The sequence below is a fragment of the Netta rufina genome (assembly GCF_964035555.1).
Source record: "Netta rufina genome assembly, chromosome: 2".
NCBI classification, from domain to species: domain Eukaryota; kingdom Metazoa; phylum Chordata; class Aves; order Anseriformes; family Anatidae; genus Netta; species Netta rufina.
Window position 1 is genome coordinate 129,045,439 of NC_140124.1, and position 14,550 is coordinate 129,059,988.

Sequence of the window (14,550 nt, forward strand, 5' to 3'; positions counted from 1 at the left end):
CCACGTAACACTTGATCTCACAGGTCTTAGGAAGAAAAGGCATTCTTGGACTGCTACAAGAATCTTGCCTCCATGAAAACAGCAGGGCAAAAATTTCAATTATTATGTGTTGTGCCAAGACTATGCACCGATTTTTTTTTTTTGGTTTGTTTTGGGTTTTTAAGGAAATCCTCTTTCCCTGGTGCCCTATGTGTTAGAACTGAGCCCAGCCACAGTTGCTGGCCTTAGAGAGGGACAGGAAGGAAAACCAAACAGAGCCAGCCCCTGTGCCTCAACCTGCAGAATGCCACTGAGACTTCAGGAGACAATGCATGCTATAAAGTCCTTTTTTGGAACAAAAGCACTCTCATTGCACTCTCCTTCTCTGTTAAATCAACAGAGTTGTAAAAGTTATTTCTATAGAAGCCTATTTTTTTCTCTCTCTCATAAAATTGTATGCAAGTGTTACCCAAACAGCTCCACTGCTATTGTAGAGCCAACACCCCCGCCCCCAAATGGCGCTGCTTCGCTCCCATGGGCCACCCAAATAAACACAGCAATTGCTCTGCTGCCTCACAGGCTTCCTCCTCCAGTCTTGTGAAAGCCAGAGCATAAACCAAAACTGTTCCAGAGACACTAATCTGTACTGTGTTTTCTGCATGCTCCCTAAGGAAAGTCATAATTGACATAGTTTTGTATCTCCTCCAGAAAAGAGTTTTCCTTCCTACCGAAAAGAGATTCAGCCTTTCTCTCTTTACTGAGAATCCCTAAACAGGTCTCCCGTATAAATTACATCTTTTGTCCTGACACTATCATGAGGGGCCATTTGCCCAAGGTTATAAGGACTCTTTGTTCACTTCTTGAATAGGTTCTTGCCATCACTGCAAGATACAGATTTGCCATTTGAGGCAACTGAGCCATGTGTAGGCATAAATGCTTTGCCAAAGCATGTAGTTGTTTATCTAGTGCTACATATTTGTGATTATTGCTGGTATCTGGCAGTAGAACTAGAGAGGCAGCAGAAGGGAAACAAGCAATTAGTCAGGAAAAATAAAATCTAAAACAGTACTGCTTATGTCCAGGGAAGATTGTAAGAGCACAGACATGTCTGCAGCAGGTCAGGCTTCAGGCCACCTTGTCCAAAAGGAGAGCTATTTTACTCACAGCTTCTCATCTGGATAATTATGTTCATTTTGTAAATAGAGGCAACCCCAATCTTAATAAGGGTACAGTCCAAGTTATCCTACCTCACTCATCCCCCACCTCTCATGTCCAAGTTTCTGATAAATCACATAGGATTGCTAACCACCATTTCTAGCAATGAGAAGTATTGGGGGGAGCCTCCTCTCCCTTCAATCACGAACTTTTCCTCAGCCCTATCCTCTCTCCACAGTCCCACCAAGTTTTCTTTCATCTCTTTAAATCCTTCCCAAAGCTGCGCTATACCGGTGGACTCCACCTCCTTGACATTTTTGTCACTGCAAGGTTTCCCATTGCGATCCCACCTTGCACCTCATGTTCCTACCACAACCCAGTCCCACACTGGCAATCTGTGCCATCCTAACAGAGCCTTCAGCTGTGCATCCTGCACCACCACCCCCACACAGAAATCCTTAGACAGATAATTTTCCTTCCCTGTACACTCGCTTTGCTCTAGGTCTGGTCCACATGAAGATAACCCTCACGTGTCACCAATTATCCCTTCCAGCTGAAGGGGTCTAAGTAGAAAATCTGAAACCTTCAGCCCTACCAATGAATTGTATGCATGATGATCTGAAACCTCATATGGGAAGCTGTGCCTTCAAATTTTTTTTTTTAAGACCTAGTACATAATACACAAAAGAGTATGTTAAAAACACGATGTTGAATTGTGAAGTCAAATACTCAAAAATGCATCTAAGGGGAGCATTAATTTTGCCTAAGAACTCTGTTTCATTCCAACTACAGGCTGGATTTTCTTTCATCAGGGAGTAGTGAAGGGATCTAGTTGTTGCTGAAGTAGATGAAGGTGTTTGGAGACTTTGGAGTGTGCAATACAGAAATACAGCCCTACTGCTAAGGGGATTGAAGCGTGCTGGGGGAACTGGGTTCTTTTATTCCTTCCATTTGCATAAGTGCTTTGGGATACTAGGAAAAGGCTTTCTAAGGGTTGCCAGTGTTCCTCATTGCCTAGAACTCTGACATGGGAACTAACTCTGTCTGATGTGAAGAAGTACTCATCATCCATGGCTTCCAGAAAGTCAAGAGCCATTGTGCTTTGAGTCCAGGAAATCTTGCTTAAGTGCTGAAAGAGGGGAAAAAAAAAAAAAAAGAAAAAAGAAAGAAAAAAAAAAAGACAACAGGTCCATACACCTCAGCCAAGCACCTCAACCAGCTGTTTTGTTTTCACCTTTCTGAGTCCCAGGTCCCTACCTAGAACTACACCTCCATGGGACATTGCAAAGATCACCTAACTCTGGAGGAGCAAACAAAACACTGCTGAAACTGAAAAGCCCTGGTGATTGGGAGAAGGAGGATTAATAAGAAAAATCCCCTCTTTAGTCAGATTTAAATATAAAAAAGTGTCTGAAATTTTCTGCTGTGCCCTACCAACTCCCCTTGAATACAATTCATTCTGCAACTTCTGCAGTGTTTCAACAAAGATGCTGAGTATGGGTTGCATATACAAATTTGTCTTCATTATCTCTCACTGTTCCCTAGGATTAACAGCATTGTTGCAACAGTTTGTCTGCTGCAAATGAGTGAGGAGCAGATAGTGTCACCAGAAAATTAAATACGAGGTGGCACTAGCCCCTGGCAAAGTCTTCTTTAGCCTTTTGCAGTCAGAAGCTTCAGACATAGTTATTAAAGGAACCTTGTTTGGGGTGTGTCAAATGCAATCTCATAAAAATCTCCTTTCTGATGGGAGTTTTGGGGATATAAAAGTTAATGCAATGCAGATAGCTGAGCTGAACAGGCTGCGTCCCAATACACTTTGGTATAAAAGTATTTCATTATATAAAGCTTGAATCACAGCTTTCTCAGCAACTGTTTGATACAGACTGGGTTTCTATTTCATGCAAGGCAATGAAAATAATATGGAGGGAAGGCTGCACTTCCTAGCATAGGAGCTGGCAATAAGAGGGGATTCTTTTTCTTTTTTCTTTTTTTTTTTCACTTGAAAGCATACAGCCAAAATGAAAGCTAATGAACAATTTCATTACGGCTCCCTTTTTGCTTAAAAAATGCATAAAGTCAGACTGTCTGGCTAGCACATTATGAGGATATTAATGCTGTGTAAAACAGAAAAAAAGAAAAGCAGGGATTTTTCTAACCGGAAACCTGATGCGTCACTCCTTCAGCTTTGTCCCTGGGGGCAGACCATGGGAATTCCCAGTATTGGGCCCCTATGGCTCTCGGCCAGCTCTGTCACTGAAGCTGTGCTTGGGATGCTGCTGTGCTGCCGGGGCGGAAAATGAGGCCTCAGTTTGTTAACAGGCAGGATGAGGGCATTCCTGAGGGGCTATGCAGGGAGTCACACAGACCTCTGTCAGCACTGTGGAAAAGCAGGGAGCCTTCTTCCTTCCCAGAGAGGAGATAAAAATTGGACAAACGTTGCCTAAACCAACAACAACCCACAGATTTTTATAGCTCTGTAACAGATTTTGCTTGAACTTCTTTCAGTGCATGTCTGGCTTGTGGCTGGCTGGGCCGAGAGGAGTATGTGGGGTTTCAAGCCTCTCTTTTGCAACAGGCAAGGGAGTGACAGCAACTTGGCCTCGGATCTGCAATCACGCCTGTCGGTGCGCTTGTTTGATTTGGTGCCCCGAGTCTTGGGACACTGCAGTCCAGCCCCTGGCTTCAGGTTGGGGCTGCACCTGCCTCTTGCTCAACTTGTACGGATTGATGTGGTGGAAAAAAAACACACTGTGTAGTCATAACTGCAGTACCTCAGAACCAAAATATAAGGGAAGGGTCTGTTTTCTAATGAGCTGCTGTTCTGCATGTCCTTTATAACACTGCTGACTGGTGCATCTTGCCCCCTTCCCCACCAAATGTGAAGGGTATTTGGTTTTGTCCAGCAGGTACGCGCACCCTTCACATCCCCACCCATGCAAATTCTTAAGAGGGTAAAGTTTAATCATTCTTATTCCTCGTGATGCTTTTGGGAAGAAAAAGAGTACTTTTGTCATTGTGTGCTCCAAAAAACAAGTCTCTAAGGAGCCCAAACTTCCTGTTACCAATGCCTTAAACTTTGCCCCACCTTTGTGAAGCACAAGCAACTCATGGAAGAATGTCATCCACTCTAACAATTGATTTTCTTCTGTACGATAACGTCAGACCTTTTAAATAAAAGGCTGACCCGTCTCCTTCTAAAATAATTCGTCTGTTTTATGGAGTGTTGTTCTGATTATATACAATTCCCACAAGAAGGGAAGTACCTTTAAAATAAGGACTATTCAGTACTAGTACAGGATTTCCTCTTGTTGTTGATAATTTCCTCTTAACAGAAGACGCAATGAATCCCAGAGAAATTCAAAGGGGCAATCTACAGACAGTTAGGCATCGACATTATACAGGGAACATTGTTCAATCAAATTGATGTTTCCCTTACGAAGTAAAAAATAGATCTGCCTGCTGTGTAGCATGTGAAAGAGTTCCTACAGCACCCACTTCAGTTCCCTTCGCTACTTTTTCAAATCAGCATAAAATCCCACAAGTTTTTACATAACCATCACTGAACAACAATAGATGACAATTATTTTCATTTCATCTTTTGATATTGAAATTCAGTCTCTGAAATGGCCTCTCTGATAAAGAAGACAGGCTTGGTGGTAATAGGAACCAGTATTACAAAGTTGTTATCTGCACTATAAATAGCCTACATATAATGCAAAGCAAGTCAGGTGCTCTTGGCGCTCTCTGCTAGAAGTAGAGAAGTGGCTCCATACTCACTTTCACTAGGTCTAGCTTCTCTCTACCAGAACACGCACCTGCCCTCTTCACTTCATGGTGAAGGAGACCTCACACCTATGTCGATGACTAACACATACCGAAAATCAAATGTACCAAAATTTGGGAGCTAAGCAGGTGAGAAACTGAGAAATTCGTGGAAATGGCTGCCAGTCATTTGGAGCTTATATCAGTTATCCCGATATATCAAATTCTCCATCATGTCAGGCTACAAGCCCCGTCTCATTCACAGGCCACACTTAATTCCTTCACTCTCTTACGGTCATTTGACCAGACTGTACAAACACAACCAGCAAATCATGCTGTGATGCATTCTTGCAGTAGGTCCCCCAAGCCCTGTTTCCTCCCCAGCTGGGGAGATGACCCACCAGAGTAGACAAAGATATCCACACACATTTCTTCCAGCACCTTACTGTTTTTAAATTATTTGCCTCAATTCTTGTGTGTTGCTCATTTGATTCTGGCTGACTGAGCAAAACTGTGATTTACTAAGATTATTCCTTTCCCCTTTCCAAATCACTTATGTACTTGCATGCAGCTTATTTTGTCATCTGACGACAGTTATTTCCGTATCTTTGCAACAGGCAATGCAAACAATGCAACTCTTCATTCATCTGCTCACAGCCTTAGCTTTCCTCTGATCCACATTAGCCTTCCTTCCTGCTCTCTACCATTCTCTTCTCAGAGCTGTTCCACCAACTTTTCTGCTCCAACATCCTTGCTTCTGTGAAACAGGGCAAGATGGAGAAACGCACACATCACCAGGATTTAACCCATTACTACTGTCTGCTCCTGGATATTACAGCTTACCTTGGAGACCATGCAAGCTGCTTGGAATACTCCATGAAGATCTTCCAATGCAGAGAGAAGAGAGTGGTCTGCAGGGGTTTCCCTGTGCTGAGGCTGCCCTGACAAGCAGAAGCACGAAAGATATGCAGAACTGGCTCCAGCTATCTCCTCTTCCTTTCCAGGAGGCTTCTCCTGAAGAAAGAAGCCTGATAAAAGCCTCTGAAAAGGTCCAAGCAATGGAACGTGGTTAAGGGCTTTATAAGCAGGGCACGATGCTCCAAGTGGTCAGCTGTTTTGAGCACTGCATCATACAGCTGTGTTACAGGATATGTTGAAGAACAAGACACAGCTGGAAGAGAACCTCTGTCTGTGAACTCTGGGGTCCTGGGAAGGCTTGGGCAGGCTGCAGACAGTATGGGTCAAAACAAGGCAGTTTGGTCAACTCCTTCATACTATATGAATAATAAGTAGAATTTGCTAAAAAAAAAAAAATACATGGGATGAGGTGGAATAAGAGAGAACAACATGAAATACCCAAGTACTTCTTTAATAAAGGCTTCATCCAGATGAATTCTTCAGACTCCCAAAAGACACCTTCAAATTTCAGTATCTTGCTTTGCACTGGCATTTCAACATTTATTACTGCAGTCAAGCTACTATATTGCAAGCATGAGTCAGTGCCTGCATCTTCTGGCTCCAGAAGAAAGGGCCTGTTCTCATTTTTATTTATAAGCTGGGCAAGTGGAAGGAGAGGCATTCGGTTACTGGCAAAGCACGGGCTGCTCTACGGGGCCAGGTAGACCGGTTAATACATGGGCACGCTCACACCTTGTGTGCTGAGTCACCTGGCAAGCACCACAGCCCGTCTCTACAACCTTTCATGTGAGGCCTCAGAAAAGGGCTTTGTAAATCGTTTTTGTTGCCTTCCAGCACAAAGCCAGTGGCCTGCACATTATTCACTGCAGGCTTCAGCTCAGTATGGAGTATATTGTGATCCAAACTGGGAGTTTCTGGCAAGAAATGCCTGTGAATAGGCACACAATATGAAACAGGAAGAAGGGTTTCAGTTTATCTGTGCTCGCTTGGGCTTGTTTGTTTCTCGGAAAAACGTGGGCTTCCCACCACTATGTAATAGCCTGGAAAGGCTCCTGTCACCTGGGGACTCACACGCTGATGTGTGAGTGAAGAGGGCAACAGTCAGGATTCATGTATTTTAGCGTGATCCTAATAAACCGTGTCACGCTGCAAGTGTAAGGCAAGAGCGCTGAACAGAAACAGGCCTAAGAACTAGTGACAGCTTCTTTCCAAAAGCAAAAAATATCACTTTGATGAGCTATTCCTTTATGCCAAATCGGAGTGGATTTCCAAAGGTTTGTATCTGATTATATGCAGTATTTCCAGCTTCTTAAATTCATCCTGCACTTGAATCCAGCTTCCTCAAGAAAGGAAGACAATATTTGCTTGTATAAAATACCACGTCGTCTTACATCCCACACAAAATGCTAGCCTGAGGATTTCCGGACAGACAGGGTTCATCCAAAGAGATTTAAGGTAGTTGGGGGTCATGGGATCAAGTCACATCTGCATTTCCTTTCTTCTCCACTACCTCTCTGGCTAAGCTTTTGCTCCTGAATTGCTTTTTTTACACTAGGGTAAACAAGTAAATATTTTGGGCTCAGGAGCTATCTGCTGCCTATGGGAGCAAGCTTATCTTGCCTTTCTCAGTCTGTCTGCAGAAACCTTGTATTCTACAGGAAATAAAAATAGCAGAATGTCTCAGAACTGCAGTTTTTAAGAAACAACAGCATTTGTCACTTACACAGAAAATTTCCAGCTACCACTGTCTCCTGAAGAAAGGAGAACAAACAATGCCATTCCTTTTTCCCTGCTGACAAAACGGATATCGTTAAGTGATTGCCAGGCATGAAATACTGAGTTAGCAGCACAAGTCGCTGTATAGCCCTGGACTTGTTTCTTCAGTCTCTAGAAGTTAACATAGCTTTACTGAACTAGTTGAGTAAGATTGGTACTTGTCTTTAATACTTTTGCCATTGGGAATGGAAAGAGAAGACTGCATATAGATAAACACCAGCAGCTAAATATTTATTGTGAAATACTTCTCAATTTTGCTTAAGATTAGGACAGTGGGACAGAAATAGTTATAGGGGTCTTTCTAAATAAAAGAGACAGCTATTTAGAGGCAGGCAAAGTCATCTGAATGTCAATGAAATAACCATTAAAAGGCTGAGAAGCATTGTCATTGATTAGAAGATCTAAAGTATAGTTGCATGCACTATAGCAATCTTCTACGTTGGAGTTGCTAATTTAATATAAAAGCCTATTAGGGACAGGGCAGAGCATAATTAAACAGGAGACAATACACACTGTGACGAGGAAACTAGATTTGGAATTTTACAGCCTCCTGTTTCATGTTTATACATGAAATACTATACACTTTAATCTCTCCTCAATAACACCTGTGTAGTTCTAGCTGCCCACAGTGTTCTGCGTTTCATATCTAGCAGTGGTCCCGGGCAGCCTGGGACGGAAGGTAGAACAAGGTTACACACTCAAATAACCTCCCACTCTTTCCAGCCTCATGGCAATCCTTCCGAGAAAGCCTAGCCCTCTCTCAGCCTCTCGTCAACGCCACTCCTTAATTGGCCCGAAAGCCCCTCTTCAAACAAAGCAGTCTTCTCCCACAGGACCGAGCTCTTTCTGCTATTTTCTGGCAGAGCTAAATCCACAGGGATACAGCATGTACCAAGGCAAGTGTACTACAAACTCAAATGCACAGGGAAGAAGTGAGGTACTTCCAGAAGTTGTCGATGTTCTCCAGGTAGAGATTTGCAGGTAGGATGGATCCATCCGCTCACAACTCTTTCAAGGAGAAAACCTTCCTTCTGTGTTTAAGGCTGTCAGGCTGGTGCTTCCAAAAAGCAGCACACTGTGATGATAACACTGCTCAGTGACAAATACAGAACCTGTCAGAGACTGTGGGTACATCTGAACACAACTAGGCTGCCAAGTACGGACCTGTGTTAGAGCTACAGAACAGTTACAGATTTCATGAGTGACCAGAAAGGCCTCCGCGTTGGTAAAGATGATCGCTTTTTAATATTAAGATGAAGCAGTAATATTTAGTTGCTGTGCAGCTTCAACCTCCTCTTTAGCAGCAACCCAGGTCTCCTCACCCTCTGCCCACACGCTGCCAGGCAGGTAGCAGTAACACACAAAATGCATCCTTAACTTTCACTGCCTTGGTTGTTACTCTGAGGCACAGCAGCTCTTTATGCTACACTCAGCTAGCATAGGTAATACACGAGCAAGGAAAAAATAAACACATATACCCACAGACACACTCAATAGCAATTCTTCAACAGTGTATATGATAGCAGAGGCACAGAATTGTCCACTGATATATAATATATATCAGACAAACATGTCATTTAAAATACTTTGTTCTTTCTCCTTTATTTAGCCACAACACAAATACAAGAGCAGTCAAACTCAGTCCAGTGGAACTCACTAGATAAACCTGTTCAGATTAAGATTCTCAGGAAAACAAACAAAATGCACACACACACACACACACTCACACACACAAAAATGCAGCAGCGCCCTTACAAAATGAGGAGTGGCACTGAACTGCACCTAAAAGTAAAACACAACCAAAAAAAAAAAAAAAAAAAAGAATCCACCAGTTAGGATACATTTGTTAAGCAATAAGGTTGGGCACTGAACAGGTTCCCACTGTACCATCCCATTGGCTATTTAAATACCAGCATAACTTTTTTCAGGTGCAAATTTGGAGCTCACAGAGGGAAAGAGCCTGATTTCAGTTCCCCGAGCACACAGGGTAACAGAACAATCGTTCCACTGTAACTCAGAGCAGAATCTGGCCCTGTGAAATGAATATGCATATGACCTGCTCTGTCTGGAAGACTACTGTGGGTGACAATTCTTTTTTTTCCCCTTCACATCTCCCGCAACAAAACTCACCACCAGTGTAGTTTGTAATTTCACTTTTGCACCCTCCACATTTCAGAGTCTGCTCTAAAGCACATGCTGCTCTTTTGGGCGGAAGAAATAATGTAGTGATTCTGTAATGCGAATAAATGTCCACTAGGGACTAGAATACGACCACCAAATATACCAAGTCACTGCAGAAGAAATAGAAATCGGGCTCTGAGATAAAGCTGGTCAAGCTGGTCCATCTGATTTGTCAACGCTTTGTTCAGAAATATAAGACTCCAATATAGTTTACAAAAAGAGTAATTCGTTACAGAACATCTCAATGTCAAAATACTAACAAAAACACAGCTTGTTAAGGCTGAGAAGAGTGGTTTTGGAAAAATTAATAGCTAAACTAAGCTGTTGCTAACAATAACAGGTGATATTTCTTCATAAAAAGGCGGTCTGATGTACTCAGGAAAAATGGAACATTGGAAACAAGCTGTTTACAAAAGTGATTTAAATGCTCAGAACAGATCTAACACAAGTGTTAACATCCACTATTGTAATTTTATTTTCGGACAACTTCAGCAACTATTTAAAAAAAAAAAAAAAAAGCTAATACAAAAATGTAGAAAAGAAATGAACAAAAAAAAAATCCAAAGAGATAGTTTTTAGACAAACTTAGTTAAGTTGAAGCTGTACCTTTGTCCCAGTTATTAAAAACTTCAATTTTAAGCGTGGCACAACCCAGCTCAGCTAGGTTTGCAGGCTTCCCCACCCTTACTAAAGGGTTAGTCCTTAGAAGGCTCCAATCTCAGTCCCCCACGGTCTGTACGGTTTGCCGAGGTTCACTGACTGCGTTGGTGCAGACGGGCTCAGCATGTTGGGAGACAGCAGATGGAAGGAGCCAAACGAAAAGGGGAACGCAGACAGAGATGCCATGGAGGAGAGAAGAGGAGGAGACAGTTTGGTCGTGGATGTGACCACGGGGAGCACTGGTCCGACGCTGCCATTTGGGGGCACTCTGAGTGAGGAAGTTTCAGCGTGTGGGGCGGCGATTCTGCTCTGGTGATGCGGTTCTGTGGAAGACGCCGTAGTAGTGGTGTTACCATGCCCGTTTTGAGGCAGCAGCAACGGGTGAGATATGTGAGGGTGATGTCCAAAGGCACTGCCCCAAGGAATGTGTCCAATGCCAGTGTGCGCGCTGCTCGCCGCTTCCCGCTGAGAGGCGTAGTTATTGAGATGAGACACGAGTCGAACCCGCAGAGGGTCAGAGGCATCCAGACCCTCTATAATACTAAGGTATCGAGCTACTTCAGCCAGGCACTCTCGAAACCCTAAACTCCGGTAGTCCATAGCCAAAGCATGAGCATCAAAATAACCTATGAGAAAAGAATAGAGTCTTAAGATGCTGTTTTCTAGTCCTTGTCTACACATTGCCTCCTCACTCCACCCTGCCCTATAAAGCATATTTCACTTGGATGTGGTTAGTATTCCCAACCATAGATTAGCTGCCAAACTCCTTTCTATTTCTTTTTGTTGTTGCTGTTGTTTTTAGGTTTTTTAGGCTAACAAGGTTTTCTTTTATTTCTGTGCTGTGATGCTGCAAGTCCCAAGACCGGTCACAGACTGCTGTTTTTAAACTGAAATTGCACGCTACCACTGGGAGGAAAGTACTTTTGTTCTTTTCACGTCTCCCAGTGCAAGCAAAACCACAGCACAGTGAAATTCGTTTGAAACACAAGTCCTGACTTAGAGAGGCAACTTGTTTATTCGCTGCACAGCACATTTCACCATTTTTGCTCATTCTCTGCACTACTCGCTGAAAGCTGTATTTTTTTCTAGCTTCTGCTCTGAAATTTCAGAATGCCAGAGAAACAAACATTCGACAACAGCAAGAAATATGTGTTTTCCAACTTGCCAGTTCGCCTCAGAGGGCTGACACAGTGCTAGACTTGCAGCTCTTCTCCCCTACAACAAGCCGAAGCTAGTGCTGTAAAACGTTTGGGCTGTAAATCATCCCCAAGAAGAAGAAAGCCCTAAAGAGCTGGCAAAACCCAGCAGGCTTTCCATCCACTTTCCCCAGCAGCTCCCGCACGCTGGGGGTGGCCACGCTCCTCCTGTGCGGCACGGACACCGTACCTTTCCCTCCCGCCGTGTGCAGCATTTTCAGGTGGTCGACGGTCATCTGCAGGATCTCTGCCTTCTCCAGCTTGGCCGATCCCTAGGAGGGAAGGGGGAGCGGGAAACTTTCCAGGCAGGGCCGGGGACGCCCGAGCCCTTCCCGGAGCGGCTCGGGGAGGGCAAACCCGGTGCCGGGCTGGGAACCACCGACCTGCTTCTCGAAGGCGCTGGGCACCAGCCTCCTCAGCTCCGACAGGCTGTTGTTGATGCGGTCGCGGCGGCGCTTCTCGATGATCTGCGGGGCAGAGCGGGGTGAGGGGCTGCGGGGAGGGGGCAGCCCGTCCCGTCGGGCAGGCACTGCCCCCCTCCATCCCTCCATCCATCCCTCCATCCATCCCTCACTCACCCCTCGGCGCCTCTTCCTGGCCAGGATCTGCGAGGTGGCAGACGGCGACACGGAGCCCGGCGGCGAGCCCAGCGTCCTGCGGGGAGGAGCGGGGCTGAGCAGGGGGGCAGAGCGCAGCAGACGGGACACCCCCCACACCCCCATACCCACACCCACACACCCCATAACCCCCCCGCTCCTTGCTCTCACCCGTTCTCATCCGCGCTCTCCTTCTCCACCTCGACGGCCTCGTCCAGCTCCTCGCTGTCCGACGAGCTGGACTCGGGGTGCGCCCGCTTCATGGCGGCGGCGGCGGCGGCTGCGGGGCGAGGGCGGCCGCTGGGCAGGCGGCGGGCGGCGCGCGGCACGAGGGCGCGCGGCAGCAGGGGGCCCGGCGCACGCCCCGCGCCCGTCTCCCCCATGGCGGCCCCGCGCCGCGCCCCTCGAGCCGCCGCGGGCGGGTCGCGGCCAGCAGCAGCAGCAGCAGTAGGAGCAGTAACAGCAGTAACAGCAGTAGGAGCAGTAGCAGCAGTAGGAGCAGCACCAGCAGCAGCTGCAGCCGCCGCCCGCCGCCACGCGCGGCCCCCGCCTCGCCCATTGGCCGCCGCCGCGCGGCGCTCGGCCAATCGCCGCCCGGCACAGCCGCCGCGGCGCCGCCCCCGCGGCGCGCGGCCGTGGGAAAGCTGCGGTGTAGGGTTGGTGGTGTCATGTCGTGGTGTCGTGGTGCCGTGTCGTGGTGGCAGGGTGTGTGTGGAGCCCGTACATGAAGGCCCGCCGGGCCTGGGTGTGTTCCCCGCACACAGCCGCTGCCTCCTGTTGTGTGAAGCTGAGGTGCGGGCAGGAAGGGAAAAAATGATAAAAATAATAACAAGAATAATAAAATATAGTACTAAATAATAAAAATAAATAATAAAAATAAATAAGAAAAATAAATAATAAAAATAAATAATAAAAAATAATAAAGGGGTACTAAATAATAAAAATAAATAATAAAAATTATTAAAAATAAAAATAGTACTAAATAATAAAAAATAACAATATTACTAACAAGCACAGGTGAAATGAGGCTGTGCTGTTTGAGACGGTTTCGTCACGATTCAGTTTTCATGCACACAAAGCCTTTCCAGCAGGGCTCCCTTTCAAAGCTGATCCCCTAGAGTGTTGCAGCCGAAGGGCAGGAGGGTGACAGGCACGTGCCCGGTGTCACAGCAGAGAGCGACGAGCCCCTGGAACAGCATCCTTCAGCCTCCCAGCTGTTGAGGTAGAAATCAGCATGCACTTGCTGCACATTTCAGTCAGCTGCCTGTATTTTCACCAAGCACCCCTTCTGGGAAAGGAGCAGGGAGAAGGGACCAGACTACAGGCAGTAGGAGCTGCAGCTGAGAAACCCAGAGCAGTGCTGCAGCTGCCTGTAAGCAGCTAACAGGAGGTGGTAGAAATATTCTGTTCCCACACTGCATTTTTCATAAGTCTGTCTGTTCTGCGGTGCTGTGTAATTAAGCTTGTGTCAGCACTTGCAGTGCATCCACCTTTCCAGCCTGTGTGTTTTTGCTGGAAAACAGCTGTCTGCAGCACTCACTCACTTTTGCAGGACCAGAAGCAGGTCCCTGGCAGGCGCCGTGACGTTTCTGCCTGTTTGGCTTGCAGATGCTGCACCTGACATCTCCCGTCCAGGTACATGTAACCCCTTCCTAACATGGGGAAAAAATGTGGTAGGAGAAATTACCTGGCAGCAAGCACGCACTGCATGTGCGTGGGGTCTGACCTCCAGGTCCCAGCAGTCGCCTCCTGCAGCTCAGCCCACCCATAGCTCCCAAAGCACTGGGGCCAGGCCCACCAGGGATGCTCTGGGAGCTCTTTGCAGGCGCTGCCTTCTCCAGGTGACCTGCAGAAGCCATCAGGCAGAGCGTGGCTGGGGCTCGGAGGCAATAACTGCAGTTGGTTGTCAGCTGCAGGGGGAAGATAAGAAATGTTTGCCTGTCTGTTTGTTTCGACCTTTCCGTCCGGCACGAGGAGGAACAGCAGCACGAACAGCTTTAAATTACCTTGTGCCTCTGTGATACTGGGCAGGGCCCAGTGCTCAGAGTCGGTCTAATTGTTAACCATGGCCCAAAGGGCAGTTTTATTAGCCAGAAATTGCTAACGTGTAGAGACAGCGCCGTCATGCACCTCTCACACCTCTGCCTGCAGCGGTCAGGAGGGCAGACAGGAGAGCAGACTTTTGCATGCCCAAGGCCGAGGGAATTAAAAGGAGAGTGTGCACGAGAAGGGCACGTCTGAAAGAGCTTCATCTCGCACCTCACCAATGCCTCCGCAGCACTGGGGCCATGGGCCTCAGAAGGCAGCAGCCTTCCCTCTCAGAG

At 46.3% G+C, this 14,550-nt stretch overlaps 1 protein-coding gene across 1 annotated transcript; it reads right to left on the bottom strand.

Annotated features, from left to right (window-relative positions):
* Nucleotides 1-9,166: 9,166 nt before the first annotated feature.
* HEY1 (hes related family bHLH transcription factor with YRPW motif 1) lies at nucleotides 9,167-12,641 on the bottom strand. Its single transcript, XM_084281522.1, has 5 exons — nucleotides 12,398-12,641; nucleotides 12,209-12,284; nucleotides 12,014-12,097; nucleotides 11,821-11,902; nucleotides 9,167-11,060 (listed from the first exon to the last, which is right to left on the bottom strand). The coding sequence occupies exons 1-5, from the start codon at nucleotides 12,607-12,609 to the stop codon at nucleotides 10,477-10,479; spliced, it is 1,038 nt and encodes a 345-aa protein (XP_084137648.1). The 5' UTR covers nucleotides 12,610-12,641; the 3' UTR covers nucleotides 9,167-10,476.
* Between the last annotated feature and the right edge of the window lie 1,909 nt (nucleotides 12,642-14,550).

Excerpts from the sequence above, each read along its gene's own strand:
- HEY1 (XM_084281522.1), bottom strand. The coding sequence starts at position 12,609 with ATGGGGGAGACGGGCGCGGGGCGTGCGCCGGGCCCCCTGCTGCCGCGC. Across the intron at positions 12,098-12,208 it reads CCAGGAAGAGGCGCCGAGGG|ATCATCGAGAAGCGCCGCCG; the intron begins GTGAGTGAGGGA and ends TCTGCCCCGCAG. Across the intron at positions 11,903-12,013 it reads CCAGCGCCTTCGAGAAGCAG|GGATCGGCCAAGCTGGAGAA; the intron begins GTCGGTGGTTCC and ends CTTCCCTCCTAG.